This window comes from Marmota marmota, unplaced genomic scaffold (assembly GCF_001458135.2).
Source record: "Marmota marmota marmota unplaced genomic scaffold, marMar, whole genome shotgun sequence".
Classification (NCBI taxonomy): Eukaryota; Metazoa; Chordata; class Mammalia; order Rodentia; family Sciuridae; genus Marmota; species Marmota marmota.
The window spans coordinates 35,610,270-35,634,899 of NW_026000229.1; the positions used below are offsets into that span (position 1 = coordinate 35,610,270).

Genomic DNA, 24,630 nt, shown 5'->3' on the forward strand with positions numbered 1-24,630 from the left:
TGAATTGAGCTGCTATAAACATTGACGTGGCCGTGTCACTATAGTATGCTGATTTTAAGTCCTTTGGGTATAAACCAAGGAGTGGGATGGCTGGGTCAAATGGTGGTTCCATTCCAAGTTTTCTGAGGAATCTCCATACTGGTTTCCATAGAGGTAGCACCAGTTTGCAGTCCCATCAGCAATGTATGAGTATACCTTTTCTTCCACATCCTCACCAACATTTATGATTGCCTATATTCTTGATGATTGCCATTCTGACTGGAGTGAGATGAAATCTGAGAGTAGTTTTGATCTGAATTTCTTTAATTGCTAGAGATGTTGAACATTTTTCATACATTGTTGATCGATTGTATTTCTTCTATGAAATGTCTGTTCAGTTCGTTTCTTTTGCTGAGAAGAAGCTTTTTAGTTTGAATCCATCCTATGTATTGATTCTTGATTTTATTTTTTGAGGTTGAAGAGTCTTGTGAAAGAAGTCAGATCCTAGGCCAACACGGTGAAGATCTGGGCCTACTTTTTCTTTTAGTAGGCACAGGGTCTCTGTCGTAGCGCCTAAGCCTTTGATCCACTTTGAGTTAAGTTTCATGCAGGATGAGATAGAGGTTTGATTTCATTTAGTTACATGTGGTTTTCTGTTTTTCCCAGCACCATTTGTTGAGTAGGCTATCTTTTCTCCAGTGAATGTTTTTGGCACCTTTGTCTAGTATGAGATAACTGCATTTGTGTGGGTTTGTCTCTGTGTCTTCAGTTCTATACCATTGGTCTGTGTGTCTGTTTTGATTCCAATACTATGCTGTTTTTGTCACTATAGTTCTGTAGTATAGTTTAAGGTCTGGTATCGTGATGCTTTCTGCTTCATTTTTCTTGCTAAGGATTGCTTTGGCCATTCTGGGTGTCTTATTTTTCCAAATGAATTTCTTGATTGCTTTTTCTATTTCTATGAAGAATGTTGTTGGGATTTTAATAAGAATTGCAATAAATCTGTGTAACGCTTTTGGTATTATGACCATTTTGACAATATTAATTCTGCCTATCCAGGAGCATGAGATCTTTCCATCTTCTAAGACCTTTTGTCTTTCTTTAGTGCTCTGTTGTTTTCATTGTAGAGGTCTTTCACCTCTTTTATTAGATTGATTCCTAAGGTTTTGTTTTTGTTTTTGAAGCTATTGTGAATGGAGTAGTTTTCCTAATTTCTCTTTCAGTGGATTCATTACTGATATATAGGAACGTGTTTGATTTATGGGTGTTGAATTTATATTCTGCTACTTTGCTGAATTCATTTATTAGTTCTAGAAGTTTTCTGGTGGATTTTTTGGATCTTCTAAATATATAATCATGTCATTGGTAAATAGTGATAAAGTTTGAGTTCTTTACCTGTTTGTATCACTTTAATTTCGTTTTCTAATTGTTCTGGCTAGAGTTTCAAGAACAATGTTGAATAAAAGTGGTGAAAAGAGAGCACAATCTAATAATTTTAAATTATAAATCTGATCTATATTTGTATAAGATGACTGGTTGTTGTGTAATACAAAGCTTACAGGGTATGAGCATAAAAGCAGGGAAACTACTAAGAGACTATTGCATTAATATTGGTGAAGTGAACATTATCTGAACAAAGATGCAGATGCTGCAGAGCAGGCCTGATGAAAGTATACTTTGAAGGTAATCTGTAATATTCACTAATAGATTTGATTGAAGGAATGAGGGGAATTAAGGAATAAAACATGACTCCTAGATTTGGTGCTTGAACTTGTTGGGGAGAAGAGAATAAAGGGTGTGAAGAGAGACCAGAAATGTTACTTTAATAACATTTAATAGGACATTCTCCTCTAATCCCGGATTATGGAGCTTCTTTGTTTACTGTATTCATTCTGATGTTTATAGCTAGTGTTATTTTGATAATTAGAATATACAGAGAAGGAAATAATTTCCTAAATTCTTATCAATTGGAAATCATTGTGCTGATATGTACTTTTTTCTATTTTTTCCCCCTCTAATTGTGCTGGGGTTGAAGGCTTCACACATGATAGGCAAGTGCTCTACTGCTGAGAAACATTACCCCAACCCTACAAAACTATTTTTCTACTTAATTAGACATAATCTTTAAAAGAAGCTGATAAAATAAGATATGTAACTAGAAGATAATGACCTTACTAAGATTTCTCTTGAACTAGATTGCACAAATATTTAGTATTTGTGTTAAATTTACCAGTATAATTATTTTTTAAATAAAATCAAAACAGAAAACAAAAGAAGTTGATAATGATCCCACCTTTATTTAGAAAGTAGATTGAACTGTTATTTAGTCCAATTCATATGTAGTAGACATAGAGTTATAAATTAGATATCTATTCCCCCAAATTTATTTTCTATTAGAATATCAGAGTTCATTACCAAAATATGCAAAAATCTGCTTTTAGAAAAAAAAAATCAGATATCTTACCCAGGTGTTTATTATGAATCTGTATTGTGAGTGTTCCTTGTGGGAAGTTTTTCCACATGAGACTAAGTCTTCTTCAAGGTATAAAATTGTTTTATGGATATATCATCCTATTGCCAAAACATAGACGTTTGTTAAAAATAGTGAGATAGTCCTGTGCGGTGGCACACCACCTATAATCCCAGTAGTCTGGGAGGCTGTGGCAGGAGGATCATGAGTTCAAAGCCTTGGCAAATTAGTGAGGCTCTAAGCAACTCAGTGAGACCCTGTCTCTAAATAAAATATAAAAAAGGGTTGGGGATGTGGTTCAGTGATTAAGTACCCCTGGATTCAATTCCTAGTATTGATCGATCAGTAGATAGATAGATGCATGTACATATATCTGTATATACTGTTGTGGAAATGTCTCCAAAGATAAATGATCAAGTACAAAATGGGAGTATGAAATAGTATATATAGTAGGATCTCTTTTGTGAGTATTATAGATATAAAGATATATAGTCATATGCCAACATACAGTCAACAACAGACTACATAAAGATAGTTATCCCATAAAATTTTATTGCCTAGTTACATCATGGCTTTCTTACTTTGTATAAGTGTACTCTGTGATATTCACATAATAATGAAATCACTCAACACATTTCTCAGAACATATCCCTGTAAAGTGATGTATGACTCTTGTGTACAGTTGTCCCTCAGTAACCCCTTCCTTCCATTCTACCCAACCTCTGGATGCCAAGTGCTGAAAAATTGTGCTCTATATGTGTAATAAGAATTGCAATGCATTCCACTGCTGTCGTGTATTTAAAAAAATAATAATAAAATCAATAAAAAAATAAAATGCATAAGTATGGGGCTAGGGTTGTAGCTCAGTGGTAGAGCACTTGCCTAGCACTTATAAGGCACAGAGTTTGATCCTCAGCACCACATAAAAATAAATAAATAAAATAATAAAGGTATTGTGTCCATCTACAATTAAAAATATTTTTTAAAATGCATAAGTATTGGGCTGGGATTGTGGCTCAGCGGTAGAGTGCTTGCCTAGCACGGGCGGGACCCGGGTTCGATCCTCAGCACCACATTAAAAAAAAAATAAAGGCATTGTGTTGTGTTCATCTACACCTAAAAAATAAATATTTTTAAAAAATGCATAAGTATTAGCATATAACCTATACACACCCTTCCATATACTTTAAATCATCTTTAGATTACTTATATCTCCTAATGCCATGTAACTATGTAAATGGTTAAATTGTTTAGGGAATAAGGACATGAAAAAAGTCTGAACATGTTCAGTACAGATGCAGGTTTTTTTTTTTTTTTCTCCAAATATGTTTGATCTATGATTGGTTGAATCCATGGATATGGGACCAATAGGTATAAAGGACCTATTCAATTCATTTTGTTACTGTTCTTGTTGTTGTTCTTGCTGCTGCTGCTGCTAGGGATTGAAGCTAGGCCCTCAGGCATGCTAAGCACACAGATCTATTACTAAGGTATACTCCACCCCCAGACATACTGTATTCTAGTGATTTTTTTCCCAAGAAACAAATAATTATCTTTATTTTAGTAATTGCTTTCAGCGATAAGGATTGTGGTCAAGAATGGGTATTTGACTTTTCATTTCATATCTTTGCCTTTATTTATCTTTGCATTAAAAATATTATTTTAGCAAGGAATGGTGGCATGCATTTGCTCCCAGCTGCTTGAGAGGTTGAGGCAGGAGGATTGCAAGTTCAAAGCCAACCTGGGCAACATAGTGAGATGCTGTCTGAAAATTTTAAAAAGAGCTGAGAATATATATAGTTTAGTGGTAAAGTACTTGCTGAGCATGCACCAAATCCCTAATATGGCCAAAAAGACAAAAAAGAATGAAAATGTTATATTAAGCCTGGTTGTGGTGTATACCATTTGTTGCCATAGTTATTCCTGAGGCTAAGGCAGGATGATCTCTTGAGCATATAAATTTGGGCCTAGTCTGGGCAACATAGCCCATATTAAAAAAAAAAAAAAAAAAAAGTTTTAAATTAAAAAATTTTTTCCTGGCAAATTTTATTAAAGCCAACAGAAGCTTGGTCACAGGTACAGACTGAATCAGCTGGTTTATTACAAGTGACTTACTCAGCTGATTGCTCATTGGCCAAGTGATTTTTAGGGTCATTTTCCCCCCCATAAATCTAAATAGCTTAAATTCAAGACATTTAGAAACATGATAACTAAATAAGATTAGAAATTTTTTTTTTAATCCTTCTGGTCAGTTTAACCAAATCTTGTAATTTTTCGTTGGTTTTCTTACAGATGTTTGACACAGTGAAGCGATTAAGAGAAAAATCTTGTTTAATTATAGCAACTACTTCAGGATTGGAATCTATTAAGAATGATGAGGTAACAACACTGTAACAATAGTGACATTGTTCTGTCTTTGAACAAGAAGTTACTTCTTTTTGTTAGGAGGAACCTGTTTATTGTATGTATGTATGTATGTATGTGTGTATGTAAGATCTGTCCAACTTTTATTTATTCTGTACTTGACAGATATTTATTCAGTATAATTTATTTATTTTACAAAAGCAGAGAAACTTGATGTACAATGGAATTCTACAAGAAATGCCATATTTTATTAATTTAAAAAATATTTTAGCCAGGCACATGTTTGTAATTCTAGTGATTTGGAAGGCTGAGGTTGGAGGATCACAAGTTAGGCTTAGCAACTTATTGAGACCCTGTCTCAAAATAAAAACAAAAGCTTAGTGGTTCAATCCCCAATAAAAAAAAAATTTTTTTTAATGTTTAAAAGTAGGATATACATCACAGTCAGTGGCATCTCATGATTTAATCACCAATATACATTCATTGGAGGAATATAAGGTAGTGCTCAATAAAATTAAATTATAAGAGTATCTTTATTTGTGGTTATTAACTGTCCTTCCTAAAAGAAAAGCGCACTGGATTTAAGTTAAAATAGAAAATCAAAAGGTACCAAATACATCTCAGTAATACTGTTAAAGTTTTCAGTCATAACAATGCATTTAGAAGTGTTAGACATTAAATTGGTTTAAATTGTTTAAATTTCATTGATTGTTTGACAAATGGTTTTAAAATTTTATTTCATCTATTAATGTGCCTGTGTTGAACATCAAACACAGTTTATTGAATAATTAAGGTTCTTGGCCTTGGCCTTTTACATTAAATTATTGAATAAATGAAGTAATAACAGAAGAAAAGTTGAAATAATGATGTTAATTTTGAAACATTAAATTTAAAGTAGACCTTTTAGTTACTAAGTTTTTCAGAATCTTACTCTTAAGAAATTTTTCTACCCGGCAGGGGTTGTGACTCAGAGGTAGAGCGCTCGCCTACCATGTGTGAGGCTCTGGGGTCAATCCTCAGCACCACATAAAAGTAAAATAAAGATATTTTAAAAAAAGAAAGAAAGAAATTTTGCCAATGAACAGTGTACATATTGAGCGTTTCAAATTAAAAAATCTGAAATCCAAAACTTTGGAGCATTTCAGAATTCAGATTAGGAATGCTTAATTGATGAAGTCTTTGCAGTATCCCAAAATTCAAAATATCTTAAATCTGGAACATTTTTGGTCCCAACCATTTTATATAACGGATGTTCAGCCTGTATGTAAATTTTTAATAGTAGATCTTAACTGCTGTTGTGATTTCTTAATATTCAGATTACTCACGATAAAGAGAAAGCAGAACGAAAAAGAAAAGCTGAAGCTGCTAGGCTGCATCGCCAGAAGATCATGGCTCAGATGTCTGCCTTACAGAAGAACTTCATTGAAACTCACAAACTCATGTATGACAATACATCAGAAATGCCTGGGAAAGAAGACTCCATTATGGAGGAAGAAAGGTAAAACAAAGCAAAATAAAAGTTAACAACTTTTGGAGATAAAATTAAATACTCACTTTAAATCATGATTTTCCAAAACATATTTTATAATAATGGAAAAGACAAAAGTGGGAACAGTAAAAATAGAAATCAACCCCTGTTATCCTGTTACCATACAAGCATGGGCATTCTTAGATACACATTTATATATTGATTACATATTGAGGGAAATTGGATAATCTTTTGAGCCATGCCTTGTGGGATGTTATATGATACATAGTGAGAAGAGGGAGAAGGAAAAATCATAGTACTTTGAAAAAGTATTCCAAGAAATTTTAAATATTGAAAATACCCCTTTTTGCCCATTTTTAAAAACAAACCTTCACTGTTTTTAAAACAACACATGTTATGGGTACTTTTAGGAAATTGTGTGTTTTCAGTGGCAGTAGACACATTGTATTCTGTGTAATAGGTCACATTCTCAGGAAGCTGAGAATGCTAATGAAGACCATAATGAATAATGGCTATTTTAAAGTTAAAAATTAAAAGGGAGCTGGTGACATAGAGGTCAGTGGTAGAGCTTTTGTCTAGAACATATGAAGCCCCAAGTTCAATAATGGCACCTTAACTAAATTAAATAAATAAAAATGAGATATGAAGGTAAGCTTTCCTTGGCCAACTGTAATGTAATAAAACCACAAGTAGGGCTGGGGTTGTGGCTTAGTGGTAGAGCAAGCGCCTAGCACATGCAAGGCCCTGGGTTTGATCCTCAACACCACATAAAAGTAAATAAAATAAAGGTATTGTGTCCAACTACAACTAAAAAATTTTAAAATAGGTAAATAAATACATAAAACCAGAAGAAAAGAAGAACTAAACAAACAAAATTTTGAACTTTCTAAATATTATGTATCAACAGCATACTCTTTAGAAGAAGTGAGAAGTAAGCAAAGTTATACTCAGAGTTAATGGCTTTAATTATTTATTTTTATTGCCTGCTTAATTGAATATGTAATTTATTAATGTTTTCTCATTGAAAACAATTCAAAATGGGCTGGGGTTGTGGCTTAGCGGTAGAGCACTTGGCTAACACATGCAAGGTCCTGGGTTTGATCCTCAGCACCACATAAAAAATAAATAAAATAAATAAAGGTACTGTGCCCAACTATAACTAAAAAATAAATATTTAAAACAAAAAAATGAAACAATTCAAATAATGGATAAAATTCCCTCATACTATCCTCTGTGATCCTGATCTTTTTCTACAAACAACAATGGTTATAGGTTACCTCTTCCTAATGCATTTGTAAATATTTACATAAATAACGAATTGTCAGATGTAATGATTCTTACCTTCTTTTGGAGAGTAGATGAGAACAGGACTAGAGTTTGTGTACTAGGAGATTAATATCTGCATAATCAAGACTTAGCTTCATTGTTCCTATTTGACTCTTCCTGATTAAAGAAAAAAATAATGAATGAGAGTCTTGTGTTTTTAATGTTTTTTTTTTACATTTTTTAGTGATTTGTTTTTATTTTAGCATTCATTTTATTCTATGCTTTCTCAGTATCTTATAAATCTTTTCACATTAGTACATATAGATCTATAGTGTGAATTCTATATCATTCTTCATGACTGCTGCATAGTCTGCCATGGCACAGATGTACAATATTTTATCAGATTTTGGACATTTAGTCGCTTCCCTTATCCCTCATTATAATTGGTCAGAAATTTTTTGTATGTGTCTCCTTGTGCATTTGTGCAAATAATTCTCTATGGTAAAATTCAAAAAGAGAAAGATATGGGTCAATAGATATGACCACATTCCCTTCAAACTGACTCTCCCAGTTTATTCATCTAACAGTGTATGAGCATGCCTGTTTACTTCATTCTTACCAATACTTATTATCAGTACTTGAAAATATCTGGTATTATCAAAATTTAAAATTTATGGGCTAGAAATGTAGCTCAGATGTAGAATGCTTCCTTAGCATATGCAAGGTTCTGGTTTTGATCCTCAGCACCACCAAAACAAAACAAAACAAAAAACATATGTTGACTAAAGTTTCCTTAGTAGTAGTATTAGGTTGAGCTAATATAATCTCATATGATTATTCACCTTTTATGTTTTATCTTCTGTAAATTGCCTATTGTTATCCTTTGAATTCTTTGCTCTTGTCTTTGATTTATAGTTCTTTAAAATTATATTTCACATGTTTTGTTCCTATTTCTTTAACATTAATTATGAAATTTAGCCATAAAGAAGTCTACATGAAGACAGAATTATTGATCTTTTAGAGCTTTAGTTTTTTGTATCTGTAGTCTTTTCCTATTCAAAAGTCACAACTTTAATTACATAGTTGCATTAATACATTTTCCTTTTAAAAATATTAGAGATAAAGCTGAAGTTCCATTTGAGTACCAGCTCAAATCCTGGATACATTTCTGTTCTTCCTTAGAGATTCGTCTGCTTATAAATTTTATATATTTTTGTCAGAATTTTTACTGTTATTACATAAAAATATGTATAACCATAGGAATTCTATATTGTCATTCAGCCTTTTGTTTTAGTTGCATAAATTATATTATATGCACATCTTGCAATATTCCATTTTCACTTCATTGTTTTGAAGATATGTATGTGTTCTTTCATACACAGTGAGCTTAGTGTTTCTCAGTTGAGGCATTTGGGCAGCCATTTTTTTTCATGCAAGACTGTTCCACAGATTACAGGATACTTAGCATACTGTGCTTACTAGCCTATGACAACCAAAAAGCAAATCTCCACTATGTATTTATTACCGAATGCTTCCTAGAAGGTGGTACCACACCTATTGAGAACTACGTTTTACAAACTGCATAATATTGCATATGGTGTAAGCTCATTTATGTAGGTGAACATTTATTTCTAGTTTGCCAAATGATACACTATATTTCATAGAGCTTTTTGAACAGATAATATTGCAGTATAGTTCAGAACATGGCCTCACAGGTTAAATACTGGTCCTGCTATTTACTGGTGATGAATTACAGGGTCTTTCTCTTCACTGTCTCTAGGCCTTAGCTTTTTCCTCTGAAAAATGAAGGTAATTGTAATACCTACCTCACAGAATTGTTGTACGGATTGAGTAAACATAATTATAGTATTTGAAATAGTGCTTAGTATCATAATCAGTGATTATAAATGTTTTCTCTTATTTATGTATGATTATTGCACACATTAGTAGATCCTAAGATTTGCTAGCCCATTAAGAGTAAATCCCAAGTATAGCTACATCATTAAGATGTAAGATTTTTTAGTTTTAACACCTACCAAAATAGAAATAGAAGCCTAAATGCCTAATGAGAGGGAATTAAAAAAACTACTGTGTCACAAATAGTATAAGAATACTATGTAGCCATTTAAAAATGTTTCTGAAGAAATTTTAATCACATGAGAAAATGACAAAAAAATGTGTAAATGAATAAAACAAGATATAAGTAAATCTGTATATGTAATATAATCTTATTTATATCAAATGTATTTTATAAATGTTTCTGAAAGCAAAAAAAAATATGCAGGGTTACTAGTGGTTATTGCTAGGTTGTAGGAGTATATAGGAAGATTTCCTACATCTTTTTCTTCTTAATTATAAGCTTTTTGTCTAGATGTTCCAAAATTTATCAATAAGTATGCATTACTTTTGTATTAAAAAAAGAAATAACCCAATTTGTTGGTATAATAAATTAAATATATATGCTATTTCATGATCTGCTTTTTTTGCACTTAGCATCACAAACTGTAATTTCTAATAAGAAAATCAATTAATTAAAGCCAGAAATATTAGGGGGAAGCTTTGAAGATAATATTCCTAAATATCATTTTTGTTTTTATTCTTAAAGCTTTTACCTACATTTACTTAAAATCCACCAAAGTATAAAGACAAGTGACCAAAACATGTGTCCTCATTTCTGGTCATTTCTTTTGGTAGCACCCCAGCAGTCAGTGACTACTCTAGAATTGCTTTGGGTCCTAAACGGGGTCCAACTGTTACTGAAAAGGAGGTGCTGACATGCATCCTCTGCCAAGAAGAACAAGAGGTGAAAATAGAAAATAATGCCATGGTATTATCGGCCTGTGTCCAGAAATCCACCGCCTTAACACAGCACAGGGGAAAACCCATAGAACTCCCAGGTGGTATGTATTATTTAATAAATATCTTTTTGAGCATTGCTTTTCATACCTATGCAATTAGAAAAAAATACTCTTTGAATGAAGTTTGGGAGTGAGGTTGTATTTAGTTTTATTTGGTTATATTACAATTTATCCACATGTAAAATACTCTAGGTTTTTACATGCCATGTTGGCTGCTTTTCTTTATTTTTTTATTTTAATTTTTATTAGCACTTGACCACATTGTTCATTCTATCTCTGGCTTTTATTTTATTTTTCTTCTTGCTGAACATTTAAAAATAGGTTGTAGGCATTTTAACATGTCATCCCTAAGCTTTTCTGCATGTATTTTCTAAAACTAAAGACACTCTACTATATATCTATCATACCATTATCATACTAAAGAAAGTTAATAATAATTCAGGAATATATCATCTAATATAAAATACGTATTTCTTCAACTTTTCTTAGAATCTCTTCAGTAGGTGGATTTTGTTTTTCCCCACTCAGGATCCAAACATGTTTCATGTGTTACTTTGGTCAAGTTTTTTGTAGTCTGTTTTAATCTAGAATAATCTCTTGCTTTGTTTTGTTTTGTTCATGCTAATTGTTTGAGGAATGTAGGCCAATTGTGTAGTATTTTGGATTGTGAATTTATCTTATTGTTGCCTCATGATTTGATTAATGTTAAGCATGTACCTGGTTAAGAATAATAATTAGGTAATGTGTTACATTTCTTATATCACATCAGGAGCTAGGTGCTTTATTTTTTAAATACCCTTGACATAATAATGATGATAAAAGCTAATATTAATTGAATATTTAATGTGTGTCAGGTTCTAATTAAGTGCTTTATGTGTATGTACTTACTTAATCCTCACAACAACCCTGTGAGTTAGTTACCAGTATTGGTCCCATTTTGCAGATGAGGGAACTGAGGCACAGAGAAGTAAGTAACTTGCCCAAAGTCTGTGCTTTTTTCTACTAGATTATAATACCCCTCAATATCCCTTAAAATCATCATCCATTCAAATTAGTCTTTAAAATTGCAAAGGAAAATTGATCTTAAATCAGAATATCATTGCAGTGACTAAGCTAATGAAGCTTAAACCTAATGTTCAAAATTAAAATGTAAACAAAAGGTTGAGTTTTTATTAATCTGCACTGATTTTAGAATCATACCTGATAGTCTTGTTTTATATTTACCTCTTTGTTTTACTATTAATAATATATATCCTCCTTTCATAATATTGTGATACTTGGATATTTCTAAGAAGTGAAAGTTTGTGGATTAGAATTTTAGACCTGATGACCTCTCTTTCTTCCCCAACCCCCATTCCTTTGTTATAATCTTGGAAGAGATGAATTCATAACTCTTCCTTTTGTGTTTCTGAACCAGAAACCCTAGACCCACTTTTCATGGATCCTGACTTGGCCTATGGAACTTACACAGGAAGCTGTGGCCATGTAATGCATGCAGTATGCTGGCAGAAGTAAGTTGTTCCTCTGACATGTTCTTGAAAGAGACTAGGAACAGTGAAGTTCACTACAGGCCACAAAAGGCATGTTTTCTCATGTCTTCTTCCTTTTTTTCTTATTGGAATAATTCAAACAGTTTTAATTACTAATTCTGTTTGCATGATACTAATTGTTATATAAGCCGTGGAAAATATTTTATAAAGCTCTCAATTTAAGATTTTCAGGGACTAGATATAATTCAGGTAGAACACGTGTTCAGCATGCTGAAAGCCCTGGGTTCAATGCCCAGCGCTGCTTTAAAAAAAAAAAAAAATTAAAGTGTTCCTTACTCCCTCTGTTTGCTTTCCACAAACTAATCAATAGTCACATTGTTCATCAGTATTCACATAAAAATAATAGTAATCCTCATTTTAAAAAATCTCAAAAACAGTGAAAGTACCTTGAGACAGGACAGGAAGTCTAGTTTTATGTCAAAAAAAGATAAAAATTTAGAAATGCAATTCCTGAGAAATCTTTTGTTTAATAGTTTACCCACTTGGCATTTAATTAAAATATAAAATTTTTCTATGATAGCCCTCACTAATGTAGTTGGTCCCTGGAAACACATATGTCAACATTGCTGTTGATAGGAGACAAGTTATGATTCAGTAAATTAATTTTATTATAAATTTTTATCTGCCATGATAAATTTTCCAATTTGCCCCCAAAAAAGTGGGAATCCTATTTATTTCATAATTTAATGTATATTTTTTGTATATAAGTTTTACACTTGATCTTAGTTAAAAAGCTGAGAAGCAGTGTACATAAGTTCTAAAGATGTTTACTGGAGAAAATTTTTCAGATCTTTGTACTTGGATTAAAGCAAGTTCTAAAAGTGCACGTGTCTTTGGAATTTTGCAGGTATTTTGAAGCTGTACAGCTGAGCTCTCAGCAGCGCATTCATGTTGACCTTTTTGACTTGGAGAGTGGAGAATATCTTTGCCCTCTTTGCAAATCTCTGTGCAATACTGTGATTCCCATTATTCCTTTACAACCTCAGAAAATAAACAGGTATATTTTAATATATGTTTTGGTTAATTTTTTAAAACCTATATTTAATCTTTTAATTTATGCTTGTTTTGTTAGATTATTAGTTTCTTTTTTACTCTTTAAAGAAATGAGTGTGTTTTATTTCATAACTTAAATCATATTTTAAAATAAAATTAAAAGCTCCATTTTTTGGTCTTTAAGATAACTAGAATATTCATTTACTTAAGTCAGTATGTTGTGCATATATCTTCCAATCAACATTACAGTAGAACTCTGTTCTCTGCCTTAACACTCACAGGAGAAAAGATGTGAAAAAATTCATTACTTTCATTACTTGCTATCTGAACTTCTATAGCTCTAAAGGTCTTTGTATTATTTTTCTAATTCTATTTTTTTTTTAATTCAAATGCTATGGTTTTAGACATCTGGGAGAAAAGCTAATGATAAAAACACTCATTGTATATGTTTCGATAATAGGTGAGCCTTTAGGACTTCAAAATTTCTGTATTCTGATAATCTGTAAATGGGATTACAACAAATATTCATTTTTTAATGACAACTGGGTTTCTTAACTATTTTTATATTCTCACTTTTCATTTAATAATAACAGTACTATTTATACTTGTTGGGTTCTTTTCAGTGATTTCGTAATGATAAACCCAAGTTCTGCTAAAGGAAATGGTTTGTTGTTTTAAAAAATCACCTTTGGGCTCGGGATGTAGCTCAATGGTAAAGTGCTTTTCCTAAGTCTGAGGGCCTGTGTTTGATCCCCAGTACTACAGAACACCAGCCAACAACAACAAAACCACCTTTAACATGTTTCCATAGCAAAAAATGTTAAGAAGTGATATGTATGGCAGGCAGAGTCAAGTAATAGTTGCTGTATATCTACTATTCCGTGTCTTTGGAAAACCTGGTTTACAAACTGTCATCTTCATCTTCTTCCAATTTGTTGGGAGATAGAAATATAGGAAGAAGCGGGCTGGGGCTGTAGCTCAATGGAAGAGCGCTTGCCTAGCATGCCTGAGGCACTGGGTTTGATCCTCAGCACCACATAAAAATATACAAATAAAATAAAGCATTCTGCCCATCTACAACTACAATCAATCAATCAATAAAAATTAATAAAAGAAATATAGGAAGAAGGTTGCATCAAAAAAACCCTATTTCATTTATTCAGTAATTAATGTATTCTAGGCACTCTTCCAAGCGCTTGCTACCTTATGTTGTTTAATTCTTACAGTAGTGTACTGAAAATAGATACTGTTATTTCCATTTAAAGATATAAAGAATTAGAGATTATGAGTATTTTTTACTTCTCCCAGAGTTATACACTTGGAAGACAAAAATAAAAATAAAGTGAGTTTCAACATCTTATTAGTCTGCACAAGCCTTAAAAAAAAAATACACTATTGTTCCCTTTAATAAGGATTATGAAGCATGTAAATAATTCTCTAAAGGAAGACTCAGCAACTTTCCTTGATGTCTTTAAGAATAGGATGCTTCAGGGCAGTCCTTTCAAAAGTCAGAAAAACTGATTTTTACAACCAGGTCTCTTAGAACCCTGAAACGCTTACTGTCAATAATAATTTTGTTAACTCAGAATCTGACGTGTATAATTGTACATAACATTTTTATTAGATGCATCTATTTGCCTTTCTGTTTTTTTAGAACACCAGTATGAGTATAATAAAAATAATAAAGTTAAAAGTGTATGAGGAACTTTATCAAAAGTAATAATTTTTTTTAAATTTCATTATCTGATAACCATTATCTAATCAAAATCTAATATGAATTCATCAAAAAAATAAAGCTAATATGCTAAGGTTTTTTGTTTCTTGTGGTACTGAGGATTGAACTCAGGACTTCACACATGCTAGACAAGCACTCTACCTCTGAGCTACATCTCCCCTAACCCTTTGAATATTTATTTATTAATTCATTCGTTTATTTGTTTATTTATTTTTGTGCCCGGGATTGAACCCAGAGGCACTTAATGGCTGAGCTACATCCCCAGCCCTTTTTATATTTTGAGATGGGAGTCTCTCTGAGATACTGAGGCTGGCTTTGAACTTGCAATCTTCCTGCCTCAACCTTCTGAGCTGCTAGGATTACAGGCATGTGCCACTGTGCCTGGCTCCTGAGTTTTTGAATGATTGATTTATTGATTGGTACTGAGGCTTGAACCCAGGGTCTTTAACCTGGTAGGCAAGAGCTCTACCACTGAGCTACTTCCCCAACTCTTTATTTTAAGACAGGGTATTGCCAAGTTACCTAGGCTGCCATCAAACTTGGAATCCTGCCTCAACCTCCTTGAGTAGCTGGGATTATAGGCATATATCTCTGCACCCACTATATGCTAATATTTTTTAAAAGAAATTTAGTTATAACCAGTGATAATATCATTCATTTTTGAGAATCAAAAAATGTTTTGGTCATATTCATGCCCTAGTGTGCAATTTTGGCACAGTTCACTATATATTTTAACTCAAGATTCTTTAAAAAAAAAAAAAAGATTGTCCTTTCAATAAACAGATTCCTCTTTTGTAGTCTTTTTTTAAATATATTTTTTAGTTGTAGTTGGACACAATATCTTTATTTATTTTTATGTGGTGCTGAGGATCAAACCCAGTGCTAGACAAACACTCTACCACTGAGCCACAACCCCAGCCTCATTTCGTAGTCTTTTTTAGTAAAATGGTTTCTGGTCCTCGTGGTTCTTCGCACACTGGATCATATCCCTACCTTTATGAAATTTACATTCTATGAAAGAAAGGGTGGCAATAAACAAATACAAATAGCTGAGTACTGAGAAGTTCTATGAAAAAACTAATGTAGCAGGGTATAAAGGGCTATAAAAAGGCTAGTTACTGTATTGTCAGGGAGCTCATCTCTGAGATGATAACAGTTCATCTGAATGAAGTTAAGGACTAGTAATGTTGCTGTCTGGAAGAAGAAAATTCTAAGCTCAGGCAATATCAACAGCAAAGGCCCCAAGTTAGGAACGTAACTGGCATGTTCAGGCACAGGAAGAAAACAACATCTTGGAATGGACTACCAAGGAGGAGCCAGATTATAAAATTGTAAACTCATAAATGAGCTAAGGCAAGAAGTCAGAATTTAAAATTTTACTTATGATGGGAAAACATTGGAGTATTTTGAACAAGGGAATCATTATGTAATTTATAGTTTTAGAAGCTCCTTTGGGCTGCTACATGATAAATTCATACTTGAAAAAAAAACAGGAATGGAAGTAGAAAGAACACTTAAAAGTCTATTGAAGTAGTTCAGGTTAGGAACTACTAAGGTGGTCTAGAGTAATAAAGGTAGAAGAAAGTGATCAACTTTTGAGATAGTTAGAAAGTAAAACTGTGGGGCTGGGGATATGGCTCAGAGGTAGAGTGCTCGCCTAGCATGCATGAGGCACTGAGTTCAATCCTCAGCACCACATGAAAATAAAATAAAGATATTGTGTCCACCTGTAACTGGAAAAATAAATATTTTTTTAAAAGAAAGTAAAACTGTGATACTACTAATAGAGTGTGAGGGAATCAGAAAAGTCAATAACAACCCCTTGTTTTTTACTTGAGAAATTAGAATGATATTTTCATTTACTAGCATTTCTTACTTCTGAGTAATGGGAGTATGGGGTGGTGTTTTACTCTTTGTACTTTTAAATTCCCTTCCTTCCCAAAAATCATTTAAATGCATGTTTCTATAACCTAGAAAGTTAATCTGGAGAAATTTTGATATTTTTATATAGCCATCTCTATTCAAGGAAAGACTCTGCAAGTTTGGCTTTTTACATTGATTTGGTACCAGTGGATTTTTCAAATAATTCTTAAATGTCATTTTTTCAGTGAGAATGCAGATGCTCTTGCTCAACTTTTGACCTTGACAAGATGGATACAGACTATTCTGGCCAGAATATCAGGTTACAATATGAAACATTCTAAAGGTTTGCTTAAATTTATGTTAGCTGTGTGAAAATTGTCTCAGAATCATTGATTTTTTTTAAAAAAAGTTATTATTATGGTGAAATATAGTTCACAAACACAAATTCGCTGAATATCATGAAAGACAGGTTTCTAAGGCCAAGACTAAATTTGGTCTATATCATTTTCTTAATGCAGTTGTTTTTCATACTGTCTGGCAGAATAGACAGTGATTAAAGTCAGACTGACTGATTTAAATCTTAGATCCAAGACTTATTCTAATCAGCAAGATTCACTTACTGGCTCTGTTGTTCTTGGGCAAGTTACTCAAGTTCTCTGTGCTATAATTGAGAAAGAAGTGTTGGCTATTAAGGCAATGTGCTTAAAAAAGTATAAGAGGCGTTTTTAAAATTTAACAAAGAAAAGTGTTTTTCTTTATTCAGCTGTGAATCAATAAGATGAAGAAGGCAAAGTACAATTTTTTGTTTTTGTTTTTGTTATTATTTTTCTCTTCTCATTTTTTGAGATTATGTCTTAACTGTGTTGCCCAAGCTGGTCTTGAACTCCTGAGCTCAAGTGATCCTTCCACCACTGCCTCCTGAGTAGCTAGAACTACAAGGCAGTGCCACCATGTCCAGCTTTAAAAGTCTTTTAATTCTCATTCCCTCATTGGAGTTAAAATTGACGAAAACTGTACCTAGAAAATATTTCAGAATATTTCTAGGTGTTTTACTCAAAATATTTATGTCTTATCTTTATCATCCATACCCACATGTATTTGTCCAACTATTTCCTGATTATTTCCCCCTCTGCCATGCTTTAACTGTTTACAACCTTTTAGTTATGTGCATTTAGGGAAAATGAAGAATGTATACAAAAGCTAGAGATCAAAAATAGGAATTATGGTTTTATTTCTTAATACTATAGTAATCTAAGTTATCGAGTATTAAGTGTTTAATTGTACTGTACATAAAAAAGCATTGTAAAGGCTTTATGTTCTCTGCCTCATCAAACATGTATTTTATACAGTTCAGAGAATGTTACAAGAGGAAATAGCATTAATAACCATATTTTATAGTATAAAATAATAGGTCTTATAAAGCTTTAAAGAAGAAATAGATTCATAGAGCCTAAAGTAGTAAAAGAAAATGTCATGGAGAAAATGGAATTTGAATTAACTTTGGATCAGATTTGTATGTGTGGTAGAAATAAAAGAGAGCAATCAGGTAGAGAAAGGAGAAAACATTTTTAGGGAAGTATGAATATGACATTTTCAGAAATGTAGAAAAAACCTGGCATACCTGAATTGAGGGTACACAGTGGGGAATAAGAGGAGAGCACAGGGCAAGGTTATAGAGGGATATGAATAAAAATTTGGACTTGGTTTTTAGAAGCAGAAAGAGGGAAGACAATAGTTGGCAATGTATGAGTCTGGCAGTGATCTATCAGTTTCCTTTCTTCCTCCATTAACTTAATAGCAAAACCTTTTTCACAATTGGTGAGTATAGAGTAACATTCTGTATGCTGAAAAACTCCTTAATGGAAGACCTTTTTTTTTTTTTGCTAAGAAACAATTTAGGGCATGTACTTACCATTTGTCACTTCTTTTCAGCAGTAAAAATTCAGCATACAAGGCTCTTCTCATTTTTTATTTTTAAATGGCTTGGATATATGTGAATAGTTTATTTTTATTTATATTTTAAAAGTAGATGAACATCCTGATTGTACATCCTTATATTTAGGTCTCAAAAGTTCAGCCTTAGTTTCACATGTTTTTTGTCATTTTGGTCTTTAAATGATTTAACTGGAAGTCTCAAACATGGCTTTAAGTGGAAAGATCCCTTTATTATTTATCAGACAGCATGACTAGAGGACAATAAAAAATACGAGTGATTAGTGTCTTTAAGAATACTAATTTTTTTAGACTTCTGTATTTTTAATGGAAGAAAATACTGAACATAATCTAAAAAAACTGTTGAAATAAAGAACTTAAAGGAAGAAACCACAGAATGATTAAAAAATTTTGAGCAAGTGACTAGCATTTTTTTCTGGTAACTTTTTTTTTTAAGGTTCCAAAAAGAAAGAGAAAAAAGAGTATAGAGAAAATAAATATTTGAGGAAATAATGGCTGAAAAGTCCCCACATTTGGTAAAAGATACACATTCAAGTAGTTCAGTGTACTTTAAACAAACTTAAAACCACTCAGACCATCATAACCAAACTGCTAAAAACAAAAGATAGATTATTCACTAACATATACTGCTTTGCTAAGAGGATACATATGCAGTGTTACTAAAAATGGAAATACAGAGGAAGAGTTGCTGATAAGGAAAAATAATCTACTAGGTGAATAGCAAAATGCAGAACTGCATTGTATAATATTATCTTTTGTTCAAAACAAAACAAAATGGTATGTGTAACATTTCTATGGAGAAAAGAATATCACCCAAATGTCATGTTATTGTCTGGTGGGAAAAGTATAGGTGGTTTTTATTGTTCATTAGCATTTTCTAGGTTTTCTAAAATGATCATATATAATTTTTAAAAAAAATTATTGTCAGAACTAAAGTTATTCATTATTTTTCTTTTTCCTTTTAAATTATTAGGAGAAAACCCCGTAATTCCTGTCTTGTTTAATCAAGGAATGGGAGATTCTACTTTTGAGTTTCATTCCATCTTGAGTTTTGGAGTTCAGTCTTCGTAAGTATCTAAATGGTTAAAAAGTTTGTAAATGGGGCTGGGGTTGTGGCCCAGTGGTATAGTGCTTGTCTAGCATGTACGAGACCCTGGGTTCGATCCTCAGCACTACATAAAAATAAATAAATAAAATAAAGGTATTGTGTCCAACTACTTCTAAAAAATAATTGTTTAGAAAAAAAAGTTTTTGTAAATGGCTGTGAAAATAAGAATGGGAAATGATTCTTTCCTCTTTCTTCTTTATTTGTAAAATTTTTCCTTTATCCCATTTTTCTTTCTTTTTCCCTGGAGTTTTATTTGTATTAGTAAAATTAAGTGGTTTGATATATAATATCTCTAGGTAACCATTTTTGACCAGAAAAAAAATGCCAATTCTGTATGGATCAGAATTTAAGAGACTTTACTTAAAGTCACATTTTACTTTCCCTGAAAAGCCTCAGGTCATACCCCTGTACTCATTTTTTTTTTTTTTTTCCATGAAAACAAAACTAGGGGCTGGGGTTGTGGCTCATGGGGCTGGGGCTGGGGCTCAGCGGTAGAGTGCTCACCTAGCACAGGCGAGGCCCTGGGTTCGATCCTCAGCACCACATAAAAATAAATAAATAAGGGAATTGTATCCAACTATAACTAAAAAATAAATATTTTTAAAAAAAGAAAATAAAACTAAAAGCAATGTGCTTCCTTACCTACTTCACATGGATATTTATGTGATAACACTTCAAAAAATATAATATGCCCAAATCAGGTATTATTATTTTATGAATATGACTATCTAGAATACTTTTCTCTGGTTGTATTCCTTGTTTATATTATCTGTCCCATTACTACTGAAAATACTTATTACAAGTAGAAGTTCATAAAACCAAAAATTATCACTCCAAATATGTATTATTTGTCACACATACACATAACACACATTCACACACATACACACCACACATACCCCTCTTATCGATGAGTATGGAAGTATTTCTTGGTCTCTTTCCTGATCATCAAAATGTATTAGGTCAGATCTGTTTCCTTTGAATTTTATTCCCCAGTTTTTCCCTTTGGATCTGAACTCTTCCAGCTATAATCATTTACTGGATCTTTAATGATAAAGTTATATGGGTCATTATCATTGTATAAGAGATATTTAGCTTTTCCCATCTTATTGAATAAATCTTCTACAGGGGTTCTAATCTGTAATTGGACAAAGAACAGTTTACTTAAGTCAAAAGGAGTTGTTTCTGTTGCTTCAATACCTAACGAGCCTTCTTGGGAAAATAGCCCTTTTTACTAAATTATTGTGTAACTTGTTTTGTTTTATTTGTAGGATCAAGTATTCTAATAGTATCAAGGAAATGGTCATTCTCTTTGCCACAACAATCTATAGAATTGGACTAAAAGTGCCTCCTGATGAAACAGATCCTCGAGTCCCCATGATGACCTGGAGCACATGTGCTTTCACTATACAGGCAATTGGTAAAGTCTGTAAGAAAACTGGCTTGGAAACTGGGCACGGTGGCACACACCTGTAATCCCAGCTACTCAGGAAGCTGAAGCAGAAGGATAACAAGTTCAAGACCAGCCTGGCCAACTTAGTGAGACCCTGTCTCAAAATAAAAGGGCTGGGATATAGCTCAGTGGTAGAGTACTTACTTGCCTGGCATGCAGAAGACCCTAGTTTCTATTCCCAGTATTGTACACCTAAGCCCAGTGACTCCAGAGGCTCAGGTAGGAGGATCCTAAGTTTAAGGCCAGCCTAGGCAACTTACTGAAACCATATATGAAAACAAAAAATAAAAAGGGCTGGGGATGTTGCTCAGTGGTAGAGTATCCTGGGTTTGATCCCCCAGTACCAGAAATACTACAGGAGCAGGGTAGCCGGGGAGGGAGGGAAGAAGGAAAGAAAGAAAAAAAATTTTTGGTTTGGAGGTTTTAGTGAAACAATTTTGATTGACTAGAAAATTATTTCTTTTCCTGATGGCACAGAATAGTTTGCCTTGCTTAAGCATTACTAATATTTCAGTATAGTAGTGTGGCCTGATGCCATTAGGTCTGATCATTTTTTTTACATTGATCTCTTTTTAACTACCATAGTGACCATAAGCAGCACAAGTTAAAATTATTTTAGGGCTGGGGTAGTAGCTCAGTGGTAGAGCGCTAATTGCATGTGTGAGGCCCTGGATTCCATCCTTAGCACCACATAAAAATAAATAAATAAAAATGAAGATATTAAAAAATATATATTTTAAAGGGATAGCAAGAAGTACACTATAGCCAAAAAGTGGCACATTTATGACACTAGCAATGAAGAATCAACTCAGAAATGCCCAGTAATTTTTGTTTCTTTTATACTTTGAGAGAAAAGAAAAAAAGGGCTGGGACTGTAGCTCAGTGGTAGAACGCCTGCCTTGCAGGTGTGAGGCACTGGGTTCAATCCTCAGCAACACATAAAAATAAATAAATAAAAAGATATTGTGTCCATTTACAATTAAAAAAAAAAAGAAAAGAGTAAAAAAAAAAAAAGAAAAGAGAGGGAAACCAAAGTTACCTAAAAACCTTATCAGAAAAGGGAAATCTGAGATAAGAAGAGACAGATTAGCAAACTGAAACTAACCAGGTCTGAAGGGGAAGGCTTCTGTCAAATTTTTTGCCATGTTGGAAATTTCCCATCAAAAAGCAAACCAGTGAAAAATCACTTAGATTTTTAAATTAGCACATTTGCTCATTACAATTACAAAATATAATACTATATAGAAGAAAATAACAACTCTTCTTTTTGGGGGGGGTACTGGGAATTAAACCCAGGGGCACTTACTTAACCACTGAAACACATCCCCAGCCCTTTTTTATATTTTATTTAGAGACAAGGTCTCACTGAGTTACTTAGGGCCTTGCCAAGGCTGGCTCTGAACTCATAATACTCATGATCCTCCTGCCTCACCCTCCTGAGCTGTTAGGATTGCAAGGCATGCACCATCATGCCTGGCAATTAAGAACTCTTTGTTCAAGCCACTTTAAATCTACTGTGTATTTTATTTTTGATAATAATTTTTTAGGAACTCACTGTATTTTCTACACTTTGAAGTATTTTTATAACAACATGCTGTTTTATATTTTGAATTAAGTGCATGGACGCCTCTTTATTACCCAAAACTTTCCTATAGCAGTAGACATCAGATTTAGGAATCATTTCCATAGTTTTGGTATTATCTTCTTTTTTCTATAAATATGTTCTAATTCATATATATATTTAGTTATAGATGGACACAATACCTTTATTTTATTTATTTATTTTTATGTGGTGCCGAGGATCAAACTCAGTGCCTTACCCATTGCAAGTACTCTACCACTGAGCCACAACACCAGTCCCTGTTCTAATTCTTTTTAAATTATACTTAAAAGATTATAAAGTTACATGCATCTGCCTTACACATTATTTTTAAGCAAAGTGAGTTCCTGTTACATATAAAAATTACTTTTAAAAATTTTTGTATAAAAAAGATATTAAAAGGTGGACCAGGCTGGAGTTGTGGCTCAGTGCTAGAGTGCTTGCCTAGTATGCATGGGTTCTATCCTCAGCACCACATAAATATAAAATAAAGATATTGTGTCTACCTAAAGCTAAAAAATAAATATTAAAAAAAAGAAAAACCAAACCCAGGTATTTTGGTTTTTTTGCTAGAGTTCTATAGGAACTTTATAGTTTATACTAGTAATTTATAGATTGTCTACATTTGCTTCTCTACTGTTCTCTCAAAAATGGGGAAATTTTGGCATATACAAACAATAAGACATTGAAGAAGAAAACTGCAAATCATCTGATCAAAAATATAATTAATTTAGGGCCCAGGGATATAGATCAGTGGTGGAGCTCTCCCCTAACATGAGCAAGGCAGTGGGTTTAATTACAATTCTGCATGCCTATAATCCCAGTAACTCCAGAAGCTAAGGCAGGAGGATTTTTTAGCCTAGGAAATTTAGTGAGACTCTGTTTAAAAGTAAAAAATTAATAGGGCTGGAAATGTAGCCCAGTGGTAGAGCACCCCTGGGTTCAGTCCCCAAGACCCCTCAAAAATACATATACATGTAAAATTCAAGAACATTTAATAGAAACTAAATACAATATATAATTGTAGCAGCATTCTGGATTTATTATTTTTATGTTTTTCTTATTTTTTAAGAAAATCTATTGGGTGATGAAGGAAAACCTCTGTTTGGAGCACTTCAAAATAGGCAGGTATGTATATTTCAACAGGGTTTATGTAATTCATGGAATGCTTTTTTAAATCTCTTTTTCTGTAAAGAAAGCAGAATTTTGTAGGGAGGTAAAAAAGAGCTGCTTCAGTCTCATAGGAAATGGCCTATGTTTTGCACTTTACAGAATTTACTCAATCTTAGTGGTTAAATATATTTCACACAGAGATTTCAGGTGATACTTGATTACTTTTCCTCCCCTTCTCTGTATATTGACAAATCAAAAACCTGGCATCTCCTGTGTTTTTCCCTCTCACTGATTTTTCACTATCATATTGCATTAAATATATGCTGGTTGAGTTAGGAAAATTATTATACTGAATTCAGGAATAAAATTAAGCCATGATTCCTTGATGGATAGATACTACACAATTTACTTCTGCCTCAGGCCAACCAAAGCCTTTTAACATAGGCAACCCTGGAAAACAGTATTAAAGCAATGTGCTCAGTAGCCCTGTGAAGATAAATGGACAACTGAAGATTCCCTAAACTATTTTCATTCTAACCATTTTCCTCTTACTTTCCCCACAGTCAGCATAGCAGACTTGTAGTCCACAGTGTGCTTCCCATCCTGCTATTAGGGAAGCAGATGTATTTCACTGGTTTTCTTACCGTCATTTTATAATTTCTAGAAATACATTTGCACTGGCTTCAATAGAATAAATTGGCCAGACATTTAAGAAAATGACACTGAATAAAATGGATACTCAGCCAAGCGCACTTGCACATTGCCTATAATCCCAGCCAAATACCCCTGGGTTCAATCTGATACAATTAAAAAAAAAAAAAATATATATATATATT

The 24,630-nt window shown here is 32.8% G+C and overlaps 1 protein-coding gene across 3 annotated transcripts in view; it reads left to right on the forward strand.

The window, feature by feature from the left end:
- Ubr1 (ubiquitin protein ligase E3 component n-recognin 1) overlaps positions 1-24,630 on the forward strand; it is a 150,993-nt gene that overhangs the window by 99,328 nt on the left and 27,035 nt on the right. For 2 of the 3 annotated variants that reach the window (XM_015480756.2, XM_048792980.1), the window contains exons 29-37: positions 4,742-4,828; positions 6,130-6,311; positions 10,263-10,468; positions 11,844-11,937; positions 12,824-12,973; positions 16,813-16,910; positions 19,494-19,587; positions 20,900-21,048; positions 23,754-23,809. In XM_015480756.2, coding sequence (XP_015336242.1) covers positions 4,742-4,828; positions 6,130-6,311; positions 10,263-10,468; positions 11,844-11,937; positions 12,824-12,973; positions 16,813-16,910; positions 19,494-19,587; positions 20,900-21,048; positions 23,754-23,809 — 1,116 coding nt within the window. The remainder of the gene's footprint in view (positions 1-4,741; positions 4,829-6,129; positions 6,312-10,262; positions 10,469-11,843; positions 11,938-12,823; positions 12,974-16,812; positions 16,911-19,493; positions 19,588-20,899; positions 21,049-23,753; positions 23,810-24,630) is intronic. The other variant, XM_048792979.1, reaches the window with a different exon arrangement.